This window comes from Myotis davidii, unplaced genomic scaffold (genome assembly GCF_000327345.1).
Source record: "Myotis davidii unplaced genomic scaffold, ASM32734v1 scaffold118, whole genome shotgun sequence".
Classification (NCBI taxonomy): domain Eukaryota; kingdom Metazoa; phylum Chordata; class Mammalia; order Chiroptera; family Vespertilionidae; genus Myotis; species Myotis davidii.
This window is the reverse complement of record NW_006290441.1, coordinates 195,736-217,941: the sequence shown is the minus strand read 5'-3', so window position 1 is coordinate 217,941 and position 22,206 is coordinate 195,736. Positions and strand designations below refer to the sequence as shown.

Below are 22,206 nucleotides of genomic sequence, written 5' to 3'. Positions count from 1 at the left end.
TCTTGTTGCTAAAATAGCTCTAAGTTGGGAGTTGAATGATTAGAAGTAAAGTGTTCCAGGCTCCTTATATTATTTAAAAGGAGTTTAAGGTGTTAAATTTAGACTTTGCTAAGGTATTAGAAATGCCTATTTAAATTTTAAGTATAATCACTGAAAGAAGAGAAATAAAATGGAGTAACTTCCAAATCAGTTGGGGGAAACAGAAGGAGAAAAAAATAATCAAACAAAAATTCTAATTCAGTTCTAAATAGCAATAAAAAAGCATAGGAAAAAAGATGACAAGGTAGCATCAAGGAAGATGGAAGAAACAAGCCCAAATACTCAGTCATATTAATGACAATTAATGAACAAAACAACACCCAATTATATTCTGTTTAGCAGACACGTATAAAACACAGAAAGTTTTAAAGTAAAAGGATGGCAAAATATATACTAACTTAATAAAGCTGGAGTAATTATATTAGAAGCAGTACAACAGCCTTTAGTGCCAAAAACATGATTAGTAATAAACAGAATCACCACATAATTTAAAAATAATCAACTCCCCAAGAAGATATGACAGTTATGTTTTTTGTTTTTGGTGTGTGTGTGTGTGTGTGTTGTGGTTTTTTTTGTTGTTAATCTCTACCTGAGGATATTTTTCATTTATTTTTAGAGAGTGTGGGAGGGAGGGGGAGAGAAAGAGAGAGACACATACACATTGATAGAGGTTTCCTCCCACATGCTGTGGCTGGGGCCAAAGATCGAGCCTGCAACCGAGGTACATGCCCTTGACTAGAATCGAACCCACAACTCTGCATTCCACAAGCCGATGCTCTAACCACTGCTCTATGTATTGACTTGACTGTATATATTGACTTGACTGTATATATTGACTTGACTGTAATAGGTTCAAAATATATAAAGCCAAAAAATGATGAAACCACAGGGAAAATGTTCTACTCTCATGGCAGGAGAATTTAGTACATCTCTCAAATAATGGTAGTCAAGCAGATAAAACATTAGTATACATTTGAATAATGCAATAATAACCTTGATGTAATGGTCACATATAAAAACCTGCACCTCCAAATTACAGAATGTATATTCTTTGCAATTTCACATGATGATTTACAAATATTGACCATTAGTTCACAAAGTTAGTCTCAGGGAATCTATATTATACAGACTCTGTTCTATACTACAATATAATTAACTTAGAAATCAATAGCCAAAAGATATTTTTTAAACCACACATTTAGAAAGCAAAAATATACATTTCTCATCAATCAAATAAAAAAATGGATATTTAAAAAATACTTGGAAATTTAAACATACTAAATAAGAAAAAGAAAGCAATAGATCAGTGAATGTGGTTCTTAGAGGTACGGCCTTAAATACTTTTATTAGAAAAGAAGAAAGGCTGATAAGTAATGAGCCAAGTGTTCAACTTAATTTAGAAAAAGGAAAACAAAATAAACCCAAAGAAAGAAAATTATATATATATATGAGCAAAAGTAAATGATATAGAGAATAAAGATAAAATCAAGAGGATCAAGCAAGCCAAATATTGGTTCTTTAAAAAGACTACAGGCAATCTTTTAAATTGATTTAAAAAATAAGACAGAAATAAATAAATTAGGAATGAAAAGGGCAGACATAACCCCAGTATAGTAAAGATTTAAAAAGATAAAAGAATAAAATGAACAAATGAACATGTAATCTAATTTCAAAATTTGCAGTCTAAGGGTGATTCAACAATCACCATATTAACAAATTAAAGAGGAAAACCATATGGTCTTTTTTAATAGAAGAAGAAAATATCATTTGACAAAAACTAATACTCATTTGGGATAACAACTTTTAGCAAAAAGGCATACAACAAGATAGAACATTCTTAATTTGAAACATACCATCCAAAACCATGAAGCAAGCATCATTGTCGAATGGTAAAATATTAGAAATGTTTCTTTAAAAATCGGCAATAAGAGAAGGGTGCCTACCATCATCTCTTCTATTCCACATTGTACAGGAGACCTAGCCAGCAGAGGAAGACAAGGGGAAAATGTCACATGGCTTGGAAAGGAAGAAACATTTTTTTCTGTTTTTATTTTTCAGATGATAAAATTACTCACATGGAAAACCCAAAAGAATGTACAAATAAATTATTAAAAATAAGATTCTATATGATGGTGATTAAATATAAGATCAAAATTTAAAAAGGAATTGCATTTCTATATCTCAGCATCAAGCAGTTAGAAAAAGCAATAACAAATGATAATAAAATATTATTATCATTAATATTAGCAAAGAAAAGCATACCTAGGATTCAATCCAACAAAAAATGTGCACCACCTTTATGAAGCCAATATTAGTACTTTTCTGAAAGCCACCCGGAGGCCTGAACATCCGTGAAAACTCAGCTTGAGCCTGCGGTAGCATTGCAGGTCACAGGGAAGAGGTGAATCAGAGACCACTGGCTCCACGTACAGGAAAAATGAAATTGAGTCTTACCTTACATCTTACAAGCAAACATTTCATACAAGTTAAAGACTTTAATATGAATAATTAAACTGAAAAGTTAATAAGAATCAAGTTGGAATATGACGCTATGAAGGAAAAGACAATCCACTAATTTGGAAAATATATTGGCAACAAATATAACAAAAAAAAAATCAATATTCTAGAATATGTAAAGAACTTTTATAAATCAGTAAGAAATAGGCAAACAACTCAATGTAAAGATAAGCAAATTATATAAATATACATTTCACAGTAAAATATTCATGAATAATTTGGAATATGCAAATTAAGACTACAAATGAGAAACTATTTTAAACTATTGAATTATCAACACTTGTAAAAATGTGACAATACTAAGTATTTGGTAAGGACGGAACAAAAGGACCTTTTATTCAATGTTGGTGGAAATGAAAAGAGTCACAACTCTTTGGAAAACAATTTGGCCTCGTGCTGTGGAGCTGAACATTTGCATACCTTACTAAGAATTTCATTCCTGAGTGTGTATTTCAGAGACACACTTGCCTACATGGGCCAGAAAACTCGAACAAGAACCTTCACTGCAGCATCATTTACAATAGCAAAACACTAAGAATGACCTTGACATCCATTAATAGGGAAATGGGTCAATTGTGACATAGCCAACCGTGGCATATACAACTGAAGACTGCATACACAACAGGGAAAATGAATGGCAACATGGATGCATCTTAGAAACATAATATGGAATTTTAAAACAAGCACGTTTTAAAAGACTACATATACGAGTATAATACCATTTCAATAAAATTCTAAAGCAAGAAAAACTTTATTTATAATGAATAGATACGTAGCCAAAAGCAAAACAAAACAAAGAAACAAAAAAAGTGTTTAAAAAGGAAGGACACTAGATCTTTTGTTTTTCAACTGCAGCCTCTGGCTCCCAGAATGGAATTGAGGGCTTCCTTCCAGCATCCTGGTTTCAAGACTGAACCAGGCCACACCCACAGTGCAGTGTTCTGGATCGTCACCAACACGTGTAAGGCGCCTGTGGGAGGTCAGGATACCTGGAGCGCTAGGTACAGAAGGCCTGGCTAGAGATTTAAATGAAATAGGCTGGGGATGAGCACAGGAGCTAAGAGCCGACCAGAGGCCAGCAAGGAGAGGCAGAGGCTGCACCCCCGCCATTCCGGGGCAGACACCTGCACAGTGACAGAGGGTTCTAGCTGCAATTACGCTACTGCCCTTTCATGCCCAGATCATCGTGAGGATGTGGAAGACACAGAAGTGCAGCAAACACCAGACGAGGATTCTCACAGATTCTATGGAGGCAGGAAATCACATCTGAAGAATCAGAGAGTTGAAAATCAGACAGTGTTTTAACAAGACCCAACCTGGGAAAAAAATCACACACCAACACACAGTCAGAGAAGTATTCAGCATTACCAACAAAAGAAAATGGTTAAAAATCCGTGACTTTAAAGACTAGATTGTTCGTGTATTGTTATTATTCGCTGGGGGAAAAGTTACTGACCATAAGTGCCAGTCCCTCTACTGGAAGCAGGGACGAAGTGTTGGCCAGCTAGGTGACTTGAACTTGAATGTGGAGGGTAATCGGACAACTTCAGTAGGGAGTAACCAAACTTGCTTTGTAGTTTTTAGAGCTCACTTGGGGAAAATTAGGTCAATTTAAATAACTCCAGATCTAGCTGGTTTGGCTCAGTGGATAGAGCGTTGGCCTATGGACTGAAGGGCCTTAGGTTCGATTGTCAAAAGCACATGTCTGGGTTGTGGGCTTGATCCCCATTGTGGGGTGTGCAGGAGGCAGCTGATCAGTGATTCTCTCTCATCATGATATTCCTATCTCTCTCTCCCTCTCTGAAATCAATAAAAATATATTTTGAAAGCACAAAATATAACTCCATTAAAAAAAGTTGTGTTGAGTTTTCATTACTTTGCTCCACCCGAGCAAGTGGAAACCTTGCAGTCTGTCTAGGAAAAGGCATGATATGAGTACAGTACACGTGAGCGAATGAAGACCAGCCGGTGGTAACACTGGCAGAGGAGGCAGTCAGGGGTAGGTGGCCGAGCTATCTAGACAGAGCCAGGGCTGCGCGCCCTCCGGCAGCACCATTTTAGCTGCGCCCTGGCTCCCAGACACAGGCCTCTCGCACCCCTGCCTTAGAGAGGCCTCCAGTCCCACAGCAGCCACAGATGGAGACGTGCCTGAGCCGATGATCCCTGCAGGCAGAGCACTGGCGTCCTCCCGAGCAGGTGCTGATGAGCCTGATGAGCCAGCAGTCTTCTGACCTTCTCATTTACATGGGGCCAAAAATAATAATAATTTGTTAAGAGTTTTTATTAACCTCAAGTGAAGTCACAAGGCAAAATTTAGGCATGTATAACCAAGTCAGGGATTGCACTCTAGCTGACTTTTAAAGGTGAACCGAAAATAACCCACAGGAAACTGTATAGAAGTCGACACTGGAAGAAACAGCAGGTACTAACAGCAAAGGGACAGTTTATTGGCTGTTTACTATGTGCCAACCCCCGTGGTAAGCACTTCACATGCATGATCTCACCTAATCCCCATAACTAATGAGGAGGCAGGTCCTACGATCATCCCTGTTTTTCACCGGAAGACACGGAGGTGGAGAGATGTGAGGCTGCTAGCCCAAGGTCACACATTGGGTAAGTGGCTGAGCCAGGTCTGCTGGATCTCCAAGCCCTGGCCCTCTGCCACTTCTGCAGTGAGGGCAACGCTGGTCCAGGCTTTACCAGGACCCATAAGAAGTTTTCTGATGGGAGGCAGTGAGTCTTAGAGATCATGGAGCAAAGTCTCGGTGCATCCTTAGAGTTGAGAGCAAGGCCAGTATGGGGAAGGCACAATCCCCTGGATCCAAGTCTTTGGAAAGGCAGATTTCCTGGGAATCTGCACATGAGTCCACATTTGAAGATCCTTTAAAGGGATTTTTGACTAGTGAGGAAAGGAAGCCTCTAAAAAGAGTGAACTGGAGGCTATAAAATTACAAATTACTCCATTGGAAAAAAAATTAAATCGATTCAGTTCAACCTGTGTTTGTGAAGAACAGCACCAATAGAAATCAGTGGGGCCCTAGCCGGTTTGGCTCAGTGGATAGAGCATCTGCCTGTGGACTGAAGAGTCCTGGGTTCAGTTCTGGTCAAGGGCATGTACCTTGATTGCAGGTTCCCCCGAACCTGGTCAGGGTGCGTGCAGGAGGCAACCAATCAATGTGTCTCTCTCCCATCGATGTTTCTATCTCTTATAATCTCCAAAGAAAAGAAATTAGTGGGACTGCACAGGGGACTCTCTAGTGGGCCAGATTTTAGAAGGACACATAAGGAAGATTGGAAAAGGGACATGAAATCCAGGATAAAAGTCTGGCTGGAGCCTGAGGGTATAATGCAGCAAAGAGGCTGAATCTGAAAAACAACAACAAAAAATACTCTGAAGACGGCAAAATAGTGCTGTTTCTTTTGGATTGGGAACAAGGAGAGAACAGACCCTGTGCTGAGGCAGATGGTATCATGTCACACGATGGGGAAAAGCAGGATTCTCAACTCTCAGCTTTTCTGTTTTCTTTATCGAGGCAAATGGTCCTCAATCTAGAAATGTTAAACAACCATCTAGAAGAAGAAATTGAATCTGGAAAGGTGAGAAAAAAGGGAGAACAATGAACTCAGATTTCTAAGTCCTGGTGTAAGATGATACATACATAGAGGCTTGGATGTGGCATTATTCAATCAGAATTTGTTGAATGAACCGTATTAACCCTCTGGTGTTGAAAACACTTGCAGATGTAACCTCAGTCTTTGAAAACTCAGGAAGCCTTGCAGAGCCCAAAGACCTAGAGACGAGCACATTTTCTACTTTCCACCTGGGAAAGAAACATGAATTCTGATCCCTGTCAAAATTCTAGGTAGGATTATTTTTAAAATTGTGACTATTTAGAAAGACATTTAGAGATTACTAAGGAACCACTGGTGTTTACTAAGAAGCCATGAAAAACAAATGTCATGTCCTTTTCTGAGTGGAGTTGCAGGGTGCCGATGGACATGGCCCACATTGGAAAGCTTGATTTCAGGAAATGACTTTGTTACCAAAGTTTCCTATCAGACAAGACATAGAAATGTGGGCTGGATGATACCAATTGGATGCATTAAGGGTCTATAGAAGGTTGAGAACGATCCCTTGATGGGTTACCTATCACTGTATCCCAAGTACGTAAGGCACTACCCAACACCTATGTCATAAATGAATGAATGAATGAATGAATGAATTCAGCAGAAGTTAAGAGCTGCATTGTAGCACCAGTTTGCACATTAACTAAATATATAGTTTAGAGCATTGCATAAACATCTCTCTGGACCCCATTTTCCTTATTAACAAAAGGAGACAGGGAGATAAGGGAATTCATCTTTAAAAATATATTTTTATTGATTTCAGAGAGGGAGAGAGAGAGACAGAAACATCAATTATGAGAGAGAATAATTGATCAGCTGCCTCCTGAACACCCCACACTGGGGATCGAATCTGCAACCCAGGCATGCACCCTGACCAGGAATCAAACTGAGACCTCCTGGTCCAGAGATGCTTAACCATAATCTAAGTTATAAGAATATATAGCTATAAAGATTGTAATCTAAGTTATAAGATTATATGGATATAACTTTTCTCTATGAATCTCAAAGCTAATAACATTATTCATTTGCCTTTTCTTTTTGCCAAAAATCTAAATGCCAATCACCACTCCTTTATGACCAAATGTGGTATGAGCTTCTCTGCCCCATGAAGGAAGCCACACCCGACCTGGGCACTCAGTGGGCATTTGATATTGGAGGAGAAGGAGATAGTAACCAGTGTGGCGAGCTGGCACAGCCATGGCATACTCAGTCCTAGGGTGCCATGCCAGCTCAGCCTGGTTCAGTGAGTGGAGGTGGTGAAAGGCTTAGAAAAGACAGACAAGAGAATGAAAGCTGGGTCTCAGTGGGACACTGCCCCTCTGATGGACAGCACCTGCGCCCACAAGCCGTGTCTTTATTTTATAGCAGATGCCACGAGGCAAAGTAAGGGCGTGATCAAGATGTTTACAACATTTCATAATCCATCTTATGCTCTCATCATGACAAAGTGCCGGTTCATGGAAAACGCACAGTTTTGAACAAACGACTGCGTGATGAGGACCCCGGACACCAACAAATAAGTTGATCACATATAGACAATATATCAGAACCAATTTTTTAATTTTCTTAACCAAACCGGTTATGGCCATTCTCGTGGGTTTCAATCCTACTCAACTAAATGCACCTGAACTCTATCAAGCCCACATCAGTCAGGCACATGGGACCACGTGTTCGGACCATCGGTTCAAGCTTACAACTATAGCTCTTGGCTATAATTGTGCTGGGTGGGCTCTGTTCTCCAAGCTGGGACTTGCATGTGGCAATGAGAGGACTGTGCCCTCTCCTCAGTCCAAGGCTTGAACCTGTCCAAAACACTGTAGCCGCGCCCCACCAACCAGCAGGTTTATTCGGGTTTTCTTCGGAGAAGGATGTCATGCACAAACTATAGAAGTTGTACTGAGAACATATAAGTAGGCAGAAGGGTCATTTGTGACAGGACATTATCAAGGGTATATGACCTTGGAACTGAAGTATTCATGTCCTAAATGTGAAAGAAGACCGCCCTAGAGCATTCACAGGTGCGTTTTATTTTTCATGTCCCTGACCTGGAGGCATCAACAGGCCATCGGGGGACTGCTGCCTGCTGAGCTCTTTTTGCTACAAACATGGTCCCCTAAAGTAGCTCCAAAACAGTTTGATCAGGTGGAGAGAAGCGCCAATCTAACCCATTTGTCATTGATTTCTTAAGCAGATTCAGGCACACAGGATGAAGCACAGCTTTTGCAGGAATGGTTTAAGCTGGTTCTGGAGAAGAATAAATTAATGCGATATGAGTCGGAGCTACTGATCATGTAAGTAAGGCAACACGGATAGCAGTGAGGCCTAAACGCAACGCAGGGCGGGAGTGGGGCAGCTCACCCTCCTAGGTGGCCGTCCCGGGGTTTTTTCCTTCTTGTGCATACAGAATTGTGATTGAGGCAAATTGATACTTGATGCCTTGCATATCATGCTGGCATTAGTGCAGAGAATCTTCAGTTATCTATTCTGTCTGTGAAGTCCTGTAGCTAAAATAGATTTCAGGTAATGGGGCTGGAGCTGGGGGGCATTAAGGAAAAAGTATTTTCAACCCATCCCTGCGGCCCAGGCCAAAGGGACCCACCTGCAAACACACACCTGCAACAGGGAAGCATGTCTCTGGCCTCTGAGCGTGAACCGCAGGAGAGGCTTGGCGAGAGCAGCCTGGGCACTTCCTATGGCTTTAGCAGGCTGGAGGACTGAGATGTCCGGCTATCTTCTCTAAATAAGAGGCAGCAGGCTGGTTTGAGGATCAGAAAGTAGAGATGGGCCGGTCGGTATGGCTTGCAGGGGTCCTCAAACTTTTTAAACAGGGGGCCAGTTCACTGTCCCTCAGACCCTTGGAGGGCCGGACTATAGTTTTAAAAAAACAACTAGTCGGCTGCTAAGCAACAGGCAGCAGTGGCAAAAACACGGGGCGGGCCGGATAAATGTTTTCGGCGGGCCGCATGTGGCCCGCGGGGCCTTAGTTTGAGGACCTCTGGCTCAGGGGTTGAGCATTGATCTATGAACCAGGAGGTAACAGTTTGATTCCCAGTCAGGTCACGTGCCCAGGTTGCAGGCTCCCCCCCGTGTAAGGGGCATGCAGGAGGCAGCTGATCAATGATTCTCTCTAATATATAGCAAATAGGTCACATAGCAAATTTGACCCCAAAATATTATAATTTAGAAACTCTCTCTCTCTCTCTCTCTCTCTCTCTCTCTCTCTCCCTCTCTTCCTTCCTTCCTCTCAGAAATCAATAAAAAATATTCTTAAACAGCTTTTTAAAAAAAGAAAGTAGAGATGGATATCAACACACTCTGACAAAGTTGAAGGTCTCTATCTGTCACCATTCTGGAGAGAAAGTAACATTAATGTAAAGCAATTAAGCGCCACATGTTGTACTGGGGGCTTTCACTTATGCTGTCTCCTTTTATCTTCACCCCAGTCCTGAGAGGTAATTGGGGGAGTGGGGAGCTATCTTTTAAGATTCCTAATACATTCTGTTCCTCTCCCTTGGCTGGGTTCTGGACCAGGTGAGAAATAAGACTACCAAGCCACTAGATGAAACATCAAAAGATCACCTTTATTACCGATAATGGCTTGGCCAAATATGAGAGCCCAGGTGAGCTTGCTGTCTGTATTACTGTCCAAGGGCCAGAATAATTAATTACCACAAACTGTGTGTCTTACGACAACAGCAATGTATTCCCTCACTGCTCTGGAAGAGGAAAGGCTGACTCAAGATGTTAGCAGGGCCATGCTCCCTCTGCCTGTCTAGCCCCTGGTGGCTTCAGGCATCCCTTGGCTTGTGGCTGCATCACTCCGCTCTCTGCCTCTGTCTTCACGTGGCCTTCTCTGGGTGTCTGTGTCGTCCTCTTCATTTGTAAGGATACTTGTCAGTGGACTTAGGGTCCACTGGGATAATCCAGAATGTTCTCATCTCAAGGTCCTTAACTTAACTACATATATTATATCTGCCAAAAACATTTTTCAAATAAGGTCACATTCACTGGTTCCAGGGATTAGGACGTGGACATATCTTTTTGGGGTCATTATTCAATCCATGACATGAACCAAACTCCAGAATTAGACATGCTTACCTATATAGTCACAAAAATATGATGGACCCACCTCTTTTTTTTTAATGTATACTTTTTATTTTATTGATTTGAGAGAGGAAGGGAGAGGGATTGAGAAATAGAAACATCGATGAGAGGGAAACATTAATTTGTTGTTCCACTTACCTGTGCATTCATTGGTTGATTCTTGTATGTGCCCTGGCTGGGGGTTGAACCCACAACCTTGGTGTATCCGGACAACGCTCTAACCAACTGAGCTACCTGGCCAGGGCCCACTGACTCTTCTTTTCCCAGCTCCTACATCCAGATGGCTGGCTGAGTTTTGTTGCCTCCACCTGGACAAAATGTCTCCTGTTTCTGCTTTCTCCTTTTCCTGTCCACCACAATCAGAGTTGGGAGTGGTTACAGGTGATACTTGAAGTCATGTTACCCTCAAAAGAGAGAAGAGGTTCAGATTGTCCTTGCTTCCCCCTGAACTGTTCTAGCCATTTCCTCATGACCCTTCAGTAAAGGGTGGCCTGCATGGCCTTCCGAAAGCCTACTGAGGTCGCATCGCACCCTTCAGTCCCTCCCACCATCTCCTGAGCCCAGCACATATCAGCAACCCTCTCGGCACCTTCAGTGACCGGCAGCAGCAAAACGTCCAGTTTAGAGATATTCCAGCTTTCAGAGGGAAGAAGAATGCAGTAGCTACTGTCAGTGGGCTTATTTGTCAGTGCGTCTACACAAATCTCTAGTATTTGTAAGGTTTGAATGCTTTCTCATCCGCAGGGCCCAAGAGCTAGAATTAGAAGATCATCAAAGTAGACTGGAGCAGAAATTAAGAGAGAAAATGCTCAAGGAAGGTGAGTACAGTGATGTGTTCTGGGTCCTCGTTAAAGACAATTCCCCTCAGAAAGACACTGAGCAGAGCATGCTGCAATCTCAGAGGGGAGGGCCCCTGCCAGGGAGCCAGAGGGGAGCACAAAGCCAGCCTTCCCTCTGCCCACCACCCGCAGCACTGCAGTCCCCATCCAGCTTCATTCACTCCAGCTGCGAGAGCAGCACTTTGCTCCATCCCAAGTGTGAATAGGAACAAAGTCATTTATTCACACATATGTTCCCTTATCCATTCATTCCTTTAGCAAATATTTATGGAGGATCCAGTATGTGACTGGCATATGGAGGAGATCCACTGTGACCTGTGGTCTCTCTGTGGAGACCAACACCCCGTCCAGGAATTATGGTACAGTGAGATGAGTGCCACGACACAGGGGTTTGGGGACCACTTAGGCGGCGGTAAAGGAAACATCCTTCCCAGCATGGCTGGGCCAGGGCATTGTATGTGAGGAAATTATTTTCACCATGAAGGACAGAGAATTGAAGTAAATGCAAGTGACACGATATACTGATTTATACATTCATTGGCTCCAGGCAGCTGGGCATGTTCACTCTACTTTGCACTGTGTGCTTGTGGGACCTGACCCATGCATGGCTTTCTGACCATAGGTCTTAAGAACAAGTCAAATAATTCCTTTATACCTCATGGACAGAACATTGCGCCTGCCTATGGGTACAGGGCAAGCACTTAGTAACTATTAGACATCATCATCATGAATATTTTTATTTCAGCATTTCACCCCCATTTTACAGATTAGAAAACTGAGTCTGAGAACTTAAAAAGCATGCTCAAGATAAATGATAGGGCTGAAATTAAAGAACAGATCACCACAGACTCAGGGTCTCCTGTTGGCATTGACTTGTAGACTGTTTCTTTATAGCAAGAGTTCTATTTCTAACAATATCTTTACAGAGCTGCACTCTATGGGACAGATGAAAGTGGTATGCATCACCTTGGATTGTCAGAAAGGGCTTAAATGACAAGCCAAAACTGAGAGAAATTTATAAATTTTACTGAGCTGATTATCAGACAAGGAGCACTGAACTGGAATATACTTAATTAACAAACCATAGTGTAAAACTGAGGTCTGATTCACACATCTGATACCGATTTTAATTCACTCTGTTTCAGGGGTGGTCAAATAAATACCACCAAAGACTCCATTAGCCAACCTTCAATTCTTTTTTAAAAAAATTCTTACTGAGGACTGATGGTCATACATTTTCTCACCCATCTCGGGTATTCAAAAAAAAAATGCAGCTTCTTCATTTTGTCTGTACCTGAGCTCATCTCCCACAGACGCTTCATCCCACTAATTAGCAAGAAAAAAACAAAAAGAACTTTATATCCCCTTCTCTGGTAAACTTAGTCTGATGCAATATTTTAAACAGTTCCTGTAGGAAATGCTCAGTCTCTTTGGGATGAAAATGGTCGATCTTGCAGATGGCCACCCCTTCCTTCTGCTTTTCTCCCCAAGGTGACTGCCAGGTAATGGGAGAGGCAGGTTTGAGTGAGTTTGGGGCGTTAGGAACCTGGGTGGGTTGCGCTGAGTCATGGAGTCCTCTTGCAGCTGCCCGTTGTCATCGGGCTGCCACTCTCTCTGCCGGCATTTGCAGCTAAGGTGTGTGGCCGGCTAATCTACAGCCTGCCCTGGTCTGGGCGAGCTTGGAGCCTCAGGGCGTTCCCTGGCTCACCCGCCTCTCAGAGCAGCCTCCATTCAGCTTGGCCAAGGTTCACCACTGTGGGGCCACTTCACTCCTCATCCTGGGGGAGCCCCAGGGGCCAGCTCCCTTTGGCAACTCTGGGGCAAGTGAGCACTTCTAGGCTCCACACATGCCACACACATGAGATCAAGATCGGGGGAGTCACACTCACTCCCTATTTCTCTGCCCAACCACAAAGCACTGCCTGTGTATACATAGGGTGCCCTCTGGCTGGCTTCTTCCCAGCGTTCCAAACAAGACATGAGGCAAAGTCCTTGGGCCTCCAGTGTTCCCATCAAATGATACATTTCCTGCCCCCTTGGGGGTTCTAAGGTGCAGAATGGAGAGACTGGAACACAGGCAGAGTTCTCACCGGCCCATAAAACATGGACTGAGAAGGGAATGGTGTTTCTTTATCTCCCTGTTGTCATCTATACCTTCATCCTGGCCCCACCCAGAACCAAACCTGATGTGAGGGAAGGCGGCCCTTCTCCACTCTGGGATGGGGCTCACCTGGCTCCTGATGTATTAAACGGAAGGGGCTACAGGAATGTATGAAGTCTCCCTAAGCAATGATCTGGCTGACAAAGCTTAAATTTGGCTTTAAAGTCCTGTTTTGAATGTCAGAAAGGCATGACTGCAGTACCTGTCTCTTACCCTTTCCCTGTAACAATATTATCTCCCCCAGGCAAGTGGCTATTTCAGGCTATGTAGGAAGCGGGTCACGTGCTCCGAAAGGCTAAGGGGAAGAGCAGTCACATCCTCCTATTGGCCAGCTGTGCCTCACTGTGCTTCCACCTGGTCTCTACCCAAAGGGCTACGGCTCGTCATTAGCTACAAATTGAAAAAGGATTCCCGTAATTGAAGCACCGGCCACGGGTGCAGGCAGTCTGCTTAGAAACTCTGCTTGCTGCAGCTCAGACATGTTTAGGGAGAACAGACATTTTGTTGTTTGTGGATATTTTTTTTGTGCAGAAGAGGGGAGGGGGAGGCCTTGGTAGGGCTTGGCTGGTATTAACTTCTTTTTCTCACAAAGGGGTTCTCCCCGTCACTTTATATATAGTCTCAAGTTGGAAAGTGAGCTGCCCACAGCACAAAGCACCCACCTTTCTAATCTGTGGCTTCGAGGGCAGTTCCCTGGTGTTCAGTTCTTTTCCCTGTTTTCTCCATGGAAATTAAAGGGCAGCGCAAGTCCGGGACAATCAAGAACGCAGAGGCCAAGGGCTCTCCCGGGGCCAAATCTTACCTGAGGCCCAATAATTTTCTTTTTCCTCTTTCTTTAGAGAGCCAGAAAGATGAGAACGATCTAAATGAGGAGCGAGAAATATTCGCTGAGATGATGCAAGTGATTGAGCAGAGGGACCGACTTGTGGATTCCTTAGAGGAACAGCGCATCAGAGAAAAGGCTGAAGACCAGCGCTTTGAAAGCTTCATATTCTCCAGGGGCTGTCAGCTGAGCAGGACGTGAGCAGGGCCCTCCCCCTCGGAGCCAGCCAAGGACCGATCCTGCCCCGCACACCTCACACACTCCTGCTTCCTGTGGCAGCATTTGTCAGACCTGCGATTTGAGTTATACCGTACGGCAATATGTTTTCAAAAACTGAAATTCTCTCACGTGCTACAGCTGCCCCAGATCCTTCCAGAGATTATAGTGAAAAAATACAAAGACGCTTTTGAAAATGGGCAGTCAACCTCAGCAGATCTCTCTGACTGGAGGTGACCTTGGCAGGTGACCAGCATTGTTTACCCTAGAAGGTGACACAGATGGACTTTCCTTCTGCTTCTTACCATGTATCTGCCCAGTGCATTAAGGTGCACATCTTAAGATTTTTTAAGAAGCTGCCTTTTCATGAATATATCCATATTTGCCCTTTTTTTTTTTTTTTGCATGGATGACTGGTTCCCAAATGTCAGAAGGAAGCAGCAGTAGTTTAAAGATTAGGTTAATATTTAAATTTTGTTTCCAGCGACAGAGGAGAAACCTTGAGATTACTGATTACATAAAGCAAATAATTCACATAGCAGGTGTTGATTCAATCCAGGGTGGATTTAATTTACCAGGTGTATTTATAAGCCTTAATACACATAAGCAATGAGAGTTTAATAGAACATTTGAACCTTACTTTTATTTAAAAAGAGAGGAAATAAAACTTTAACTTTGTACTAACAGGATCACTAGTTTTCACCAAGTACTATTGGCTTAGAAAGGCTTTTTATTCTCAGAGCACTGTCCTTATGGTCCCTGGGACATACTGGAAAGCATTTTTAGAAAATGGATATTTTTTTAAAAAAACTGTTGGGAATAGCAAAGGGAAACGCCTTCATTTGTTGATAAAACTGTGGGTGAGATTGGTGCTGCCATAAAAATGCACACGCTGGTGATCCAAGGCAAGGAACCTGTCCCAGTGGTGGTCTTCTCGGGTTCGAAACAGAGAAGTGGCTCTGAGACGCCACCAGGGTTGCCCAGGAACCTATGGGACAAGATCTTCTGACTTCAAGGTGCAGCTGAGTGCAGTGACCCCGTTTGCCGAATCCCAAGCTGGGTCATGGATTTCGTAATGACATTTTCAATGTACTGTACAAGGAAAGCTGAGAGATGGAGTTTGTGCACTGATGTAGAATTCCTGGGATGTTTTGATGGTTCATGTGGAACCAAAGAAAAGATTTCAAATGGTGACCTATTGTCATAGAGTATTTGATTGTTCTCCCTCGATGGGATTCTTTGAAGATTCGCTCTGTCATTGACAAGAGGTGGACTGGAGAACCCTTTGTTGCTGTATGTTTGGCCTTTCTCGTTTCTGCAAGTGTTTAAATGTGTCATTGGACAAAAGGTGCTTTGCAACAGTCAGCTCTGACTAGAGACCTAGCTTCCCTCAGTTTGAGTTGAGCCATGAACCACTTCTGTTTGAGATGCTGTCTATATACATGGAGCTGGCCAACCGACAAGCCAGAAATAGGAAGTATAACTGGATTTCCTGAGTCAGCCAATGTTTTGGGTCATATTAAAACACATCGTTTCCATGTATATCAAGCTCCTAACGTTGTAGGGTTTTTCCCCCTTCTCCTTTCTTTCAGAATCAAGTCTTTTAGTGCCTGAATTCTAATATTAGGAAACATGTATAGGCATCTACCTACCTATCTATTTATCTATGAAAACTGTGTCTCTTATGGCTATTTATCTATTTTATTTATTTGGTGGAAATTGCTAATATGATTTCCTCATAATTCTGGTTTTCCTATGTTATAATTTGGAGAAGACCTATTTTCACTAAGATGTTGGTACATAAGCTATTTAATATACTAGTACAAATAACTCAGATGTTTGGGGCAGAGAGTTATGTAGTATTAAAGATTTATGGAGCTAGTCAAACTAATATTTCCAGCCACCAGGCATTTGGAGGTAAGACTATGGATGTGCAGGAATATTAACTATTTTAAGAAGGAGATATATAACTTCAGATTTCATTCTAGAATGTGTAGACCTAGTCAAGCCTAGACTTCTCTGTCAGTTATATACAAGTGCACTTTGGATACTTGCATACATTTGACAGATGATGCTCAAATGTGTAGTGTCTGGGTTGTCATTGTACAAAAGAATTAACTGCCACTTATTTAAATTTGTTCTATTTCCATCTAAAAGAAAGATTCTCCTAAGAAGGCCAAGAAAGAAGGTAGTTCTTGGCTCTCGTATTCTGTTAATAGATGAGAGAAGCAATTTATTCACTTTTTCTTCCAAAGACTGTACTCTGTGGTTTAAGACTCTGTCTTATCTGGCCAAGTTAAAACATAAATCTCATCCTTGCACTGGCCTTCCGTTTTACCAGTACAGAGAAACTATTTCAGTGATCATTCCCAAAAGGACGCAAACATTGTGGCTGTTAAAGTATTTTAAGTAATTCCATTTCTTAGTCACAATAGAGGCCGTTCTTAGACCCTCAAAATGTATAATATTCTACATTTTGAAGACAGTTTTTTTGTATGCGGTATGAGTAAGGTTATGATGAAAACAGACACGGCCCTCACTGTCCCCTGAAAGATCACTTGTGATCAAAGCTAAGGAATGTAGGACTCTGAGTGAGACGTAAAGCCCCAGCCAGCCTCAGGTCCTATTTCATGTCTCACACAGCTTCTAAGCTAAAGCAAAGGCTCATGATAGTCTTTTTGTAAAAAAAATATTTTTTTTTTTATTGATTTCAGAGAGGAAGGAAGAGAGAGACAGAAACATCAATGATGAGAGAATCATTGATTGGCTGTTTCCTACTGGGCATTGAGCCTGCAAACCGGGCATGTATCCTGACCGGGAATCGAACCATGACCTCCTGGTTCATAGGTCAATGCTCAACTGAGCCACACTGGCTGAACTCATGATAGTCTTAAGTTCAGAATTTTTCATAAGTTGGACCAAGAGGAAGGTTCTTAAGCTTGCTCTCCCAAACCACTCGTTTATTTATGTATTTGTTTAAGAAACATTCTCCAAATACCCATCGGGGTTCTGCTGCCTTGTGCTAGGTGCTGGGATACAGAAAGAATATTTTTCCTCCACTCTGCCCACACACAAAATAATACAAACATAAACAAGTCCCATTCCCAATAAAATACAGTGGGGCCTTGACTTGCGAGTTTAATTCATTCTGAGACCGAGCTCGTTAACTCAAATTACTCTATCAACTCAATGCAAAAAATCGGCTGAGAGACAGCTGGTATCTCAAAAAACTTGTTAGTCGGGACACTCGTAAGTCAAGGCCCCACTGTACAAAGATACAGAACTATTTTTATTATAAGCATCAACCTATTCTACTCACATTCATCTTAAGCATAGAGACTTGCAGCCCCAACTCTTGTAGTGCTGCTTTGGCAATAAAAACACAAATAAGTTCGTGTTTCTAAAACTGTGAAAAATAATATCAGGTTATACTCTCTCGTTTAAACCTTGATTTGGCTGTGCTAGGCGGCTCGGAGTCAATCAATGCTGAGATGCAGCATGTTAATTGCAGCTGAGAAAGGAAGTGGCAGGTGTTTCCACCTCTGTGGCGAGGCACTGAAATGGATGTTTTCTGCATTCTGGGGGCCGAGGGCAAGTGAGCAATGTCTGTCTTCCAGGAAGCAGATCTGCAGGCTCTTCCTTGCAAACTGAAAATGGCAGCATGTCCCCACCCGGGTGGCTGATCTCCCCAGCAGGGCAGCGGTGGCAGGGGGCAGCTTGGGCTGCCTCATGAGCAGAGAGAGTGGCGGTGACTGGATGTGGGGAGCTGCAGTGTGGGAGTTTATTGTAATAGGAAGGCTCACGCACAGGGGAGCGCGTGCTGTTTCACCTACTGTTTATCTTCTAGCCTCGCTGCTGAGGTGCTTGTAAAAGATTAATTTGCTCCCACAATTGGGAACTATTCGTGTGGATTGAAATGTGTTACATATGCACTGACTGCTGTAAATACTGAAACGGACCAAAAATAAATGGTTTTGTGTCTGAGGAATAGAAACATTTCCATGCGGGCTCGGTCTGGCACCTCAGAGGGCAGTGTCCATTTCCCTTCTTTCTTCTCAGTGAAAGGACCCGGGCTAAGCTCTGATTTCGTCTGGGAGGGAGTCGGTGAGTTAACGCTGGACGTTTGATTCCCACTGGGGCACCTGGAAAGACTTACCTGACCAGCAAATTGGAGTGGAATGGAGGGAGAGAAGGCTCACCTCAGGTGTATCCTCTCAACAAAGAGAGCTATTCTCAGAGCCCAGGGAGGTGGGGGAAGGGAAGCTAGACTAGCTCCACCTCCTGCTGCTCCTCCCTCCTTACCTGGGGAGCCTGGTTTTGTATTGCATTCACTCAACAGGAATGCTCCCTTCAGCACAGCACTGGCTTCCAACACACTCTTTTAGGACTGAGATTCTGTTGTGTTGTTATTTTGTTCTTTTTAAAATATATTTCATTGATTTCAGACTGGGAGGGAGAGGAAGAGAGAGAGAGAGAAACATCAGTGATGAGAGAAAAATCACTGGTCGGCTGCCTCCTACATGCCCCACACTGGGGATGGAGCCCACAATCTGGGAATCCTGTGCCCTGACTGGGAATTGAACTGTGACCTCTGGTTCATAGGTCCACACTCAACCACTGAGCCATGCTGGTTGGGCTGTGGTTTTTTTGTTTGTTTGTTTTTGTTTTTAATCCTGGTGCATGCAAATTCACGAAATGTGAGTATGTAATACACCAGAATGGCCACATCAGCTTAAGGAAGTGGTCAGTCCTATCATTTCACTCTATGTTCCCCATTGTTTGAAAGCTTTTGTCTGCTGATAGAATATGTGAAATGATTCATTTTTTTCCTATTGAATATCCACCAAAAGTAAACATAACTGAGATAAGAGCTCTTGTTCTGCAAGCGCTAACATGCCCAGGGAAAGCGCCAAGGAAAGGCCAGCCACCTCTGATGGCGCTTTGTGAGTTTTCCTTGGGCCCCTGCTGGGGCGCATGTGCCCTCCTCCTGATCACCAGCCACAAGCTCTGGCCTTTCCCTGACCCTTAGCTACAACTCACCATCACTCAGCCCTCAGGGCACACTTGATATTTCATGCTCACGCCCTCTCCCAGCTTGGTTTCTGGAAATACAAAAAGGAAAACCTATGCTGCCCTGGCTCCTTGGGGAGCCCTCTGCCCCTGATGCTGGTAACGGGGCCTGGGAATGCAGCTTACCTCCCGGCCAAGTGCTGTCGGCTGCATGGATTATTCCCTTTAATCCTGAAAGGAAAATCCTTCAGATCAACATTCCCCCATTTTGAGAAGTGAAACTGAGTCTGGGCCCAGGTGTTGGCCTCTAGGCCACCAGGCTGTATGGCTGGCTCTGTGTCCCTGCCTGGACTTGTGCCTTGTACTGACCTGTTCCTCTCTTCCTGTCCTAGATTGGTTCCCATTGCCACCCTCCCCAACACCCCAGTGCTAAGCCCTGCTTGGAGGAAACCTGGGAATAGAAGCCGAAGCTGCCACTTTGCAGCATTTTATGTTACCTTCTGCACTGCCTCTTATACACTCTCACGTGGAAAAGATTGTTTAGAACGGGTAAATTACCTACCCTCTGGCACCCCTCACAGAAACCTTTCCAGAAACATGACACTCCAGGAAGGTGCACCCTATGCATCCAGATGACCAGGTACTCCTGACACACTGCCATGCACCCCCTCAGGACACTTTTTTTTGCCTCAAATTAGAAGCATGGCATCATATAACCAAGTCCCCAGACCCAAGGATAGGGAACATAAGAGCTCAGGGCCGAGGGGATGGGAGAGAAAGGACTGAGAGAGTGTGTTGGGGACCAGCTGACAGTGAGGTAGCTTCTGCAGGCCCTTAGAGGTGGAGGGAGGGGTGAGTAGCGAGGGTGGGGAGCAGGATGGTAACAACTGGGAAACAGCATTCACGGTCCCCTGTGAATCTGGTCCTGGGGCCGCAGCTCCAAATGCACTGGGGCACAGAAATTCAGTTCCTTCCCTTCCCAGAATAATGGAAGGTGTTTCCATAAGAATTTGGGGGAAGTGAGTGTGTGCATAGAGTAGTCCCAAATATGTAGGTACGTGTTTTGAAAACTAATCAATAGCTTAAGAAAAAAAATCAACTAGTTAATCATTCTAAGAGTTACTAGTTCAGGGCTTTAACTCCAGCTCCACCGCTCACTGGATGATCTGAGCAGCTCAGTTGTGCCTCAGGGTCTTCGTCTGTGAAGTGGGGCTGGTCCTCCTACCCCTCCCTCCCAGGTTCCTCGAAAGAGTCACTCTGCTGTACACAGCTTCCAATTTTAGAATGGGAATGGCTAGAACATAACTTTGTGATTGGAATGACCATGGTGAACCTCAAACTATTCCAATTCCAACAGCAGAAACAAACAAAAAAACTTCAAATCTCAGCAGAATGGGCAGCTTCCACACGAGGAGATAGAAGCAGGACATGGGGCCAGGAAACATGGCTTCTCAGGGCAGTGTCACCGCCCTTTTGGTCTCCCTCTCTCTCTCTCTCTCTCTCTCTCTCTCTCTCTCTCTCTCTCTCTCTGAATCGGCTTCTGTGAACCCAATGCCCAGTGTCTTGCAGGCCCCTTTGGCCAGTGGTTCTCAGGTTCACCCTGAAGACACCATCTGGCCCTGGTGATCTGGTTGCATCTGGTTAGATGTGCTGCTTTGGCCTTCCTCCCTAAGAGAACACACAGGAGGGAGGCATCCCCTTGATGTCTCCCCAGCCAAGATGGAGCGAGACTCTTGCCCCTCCGGGCCGCACAAATCTGGAGGTGGGTGTGGATGGAAGGTGGGTTACAACCGTAACAACAAAGACCTTTCACACTGGTCTGGGGAGGGAAAAGGGAGACCTTGGAAGTAATCTCAGTGGCCTGGGACATGGGCCTCACACCAACAGCATCGGGGGACCCCAGGCACTCCTGTCCGGCCGCATCTGAAGCAGTGACAACTCCTTTCTATCCTGAAAAGCTTTGTCCTGCCGCTCTGCCTCCAGAGCGTCTTCATTCCTCTGCTAGACCACGCCAGTAGGAACCCCTGATCTCAGAGTTTCACCTCCGCGTGTAACACACTCAACTCTCATGCCCAGGTGAGGAAAACCTCCTACTAACTTCTACAGTTCATTACAGGACGTCTGAGGATAGGTAAGCAGGTCACCCGTCTCAAAGAACTTGAGACATGTGCCCCCAGGGCTGATTCAGAGGCCCTTTGAATGGCATCATCCTGTGTGATCTTCAAAAACAACCCCACCTTCAGGCCGCTATGTCATAGGTTGAGGTGGTTCAACTTCCCCTGCCCCCTGCCTTCTCTGCCCATCAAGAGAAGCCCTCGCCCCCTTCCCGCTGCCTTCTGAGTGCCTTAGTCCAGGCAAGCAGGACTTCTGAAGGACACGCTGACTGGCAGCCTGGCTTTCAAAGGCCACTGCTAATATCCCAGAGTTCCCAAGGTGGGGTGGGGGTGGGGGGTGTGCAAAAAGAATTCTCACTTAAGACTCTCACTTCAGAGCCATCTTATCTCTCATGCATCCTTTTCATCCCGAGGAGCACACCTTGCTTTCAGTGATCAAAGGGGTGCCCAAGAGGCTCTGGCTGGCTTCTCTCCACCCCCTGGCCAACCCCCGCTGCTTTGATGTGGTTAAACAACCTCCAATTATTGATTGGGATCCAGACCCTTTGTAAAACCCCCTTCATGATCTGCAGGGGCTCCTGTTTTCGTCTTTAGATGGTGTATTCATTTCCAGGGTGGCTGTCACAAAGCACACAAACTAGGCGGCTGAAAACAACAGACATTTATTGTCTCACAGTTCTGGAGGCTAGAAGTCCAAAACGAAGGTGTCTGCTGGGCACTGCTTCTTCCACAGCCTCTAGGGGAGGATAGTCACTT

The 22,206-nt window shown here is 44.0% G+C and overlaps 1 protein-coding gene across 1 annotated transcript in view; it reads left to right on the top strand.

Annotated features, from left to right (window-relative positions):
• MICALCL (MICAL C-terminal like) overlaps window positions 1–15,878 on the top strand; it is a 37,228-nt gene extending 21,350 nt beyond the window's left edge. Inside the window, exons 5-7 of the mRNA XM_015563739.1 lie at window positions 8,375–8,474; window positions 11,032–11,105; window positions 14,127–15,878. Coding sequence (XP_015419225.1) covers window positions 8,375–8,474; window positions 11,032–11,105; window positions 14,127–14,311 — 359 coding nt within the window. The 3' untranslated portion in view covers window positions 14,312–15,878. The remainder of the gene's footprint in view (window positions 1–8,374; window positions 8,475–11,031; window positions 11,106–14,126) is intronic.
• The last annotated feature ends 6,328 nt before the right edge of the window (window positions 15,879–22,206 follow it).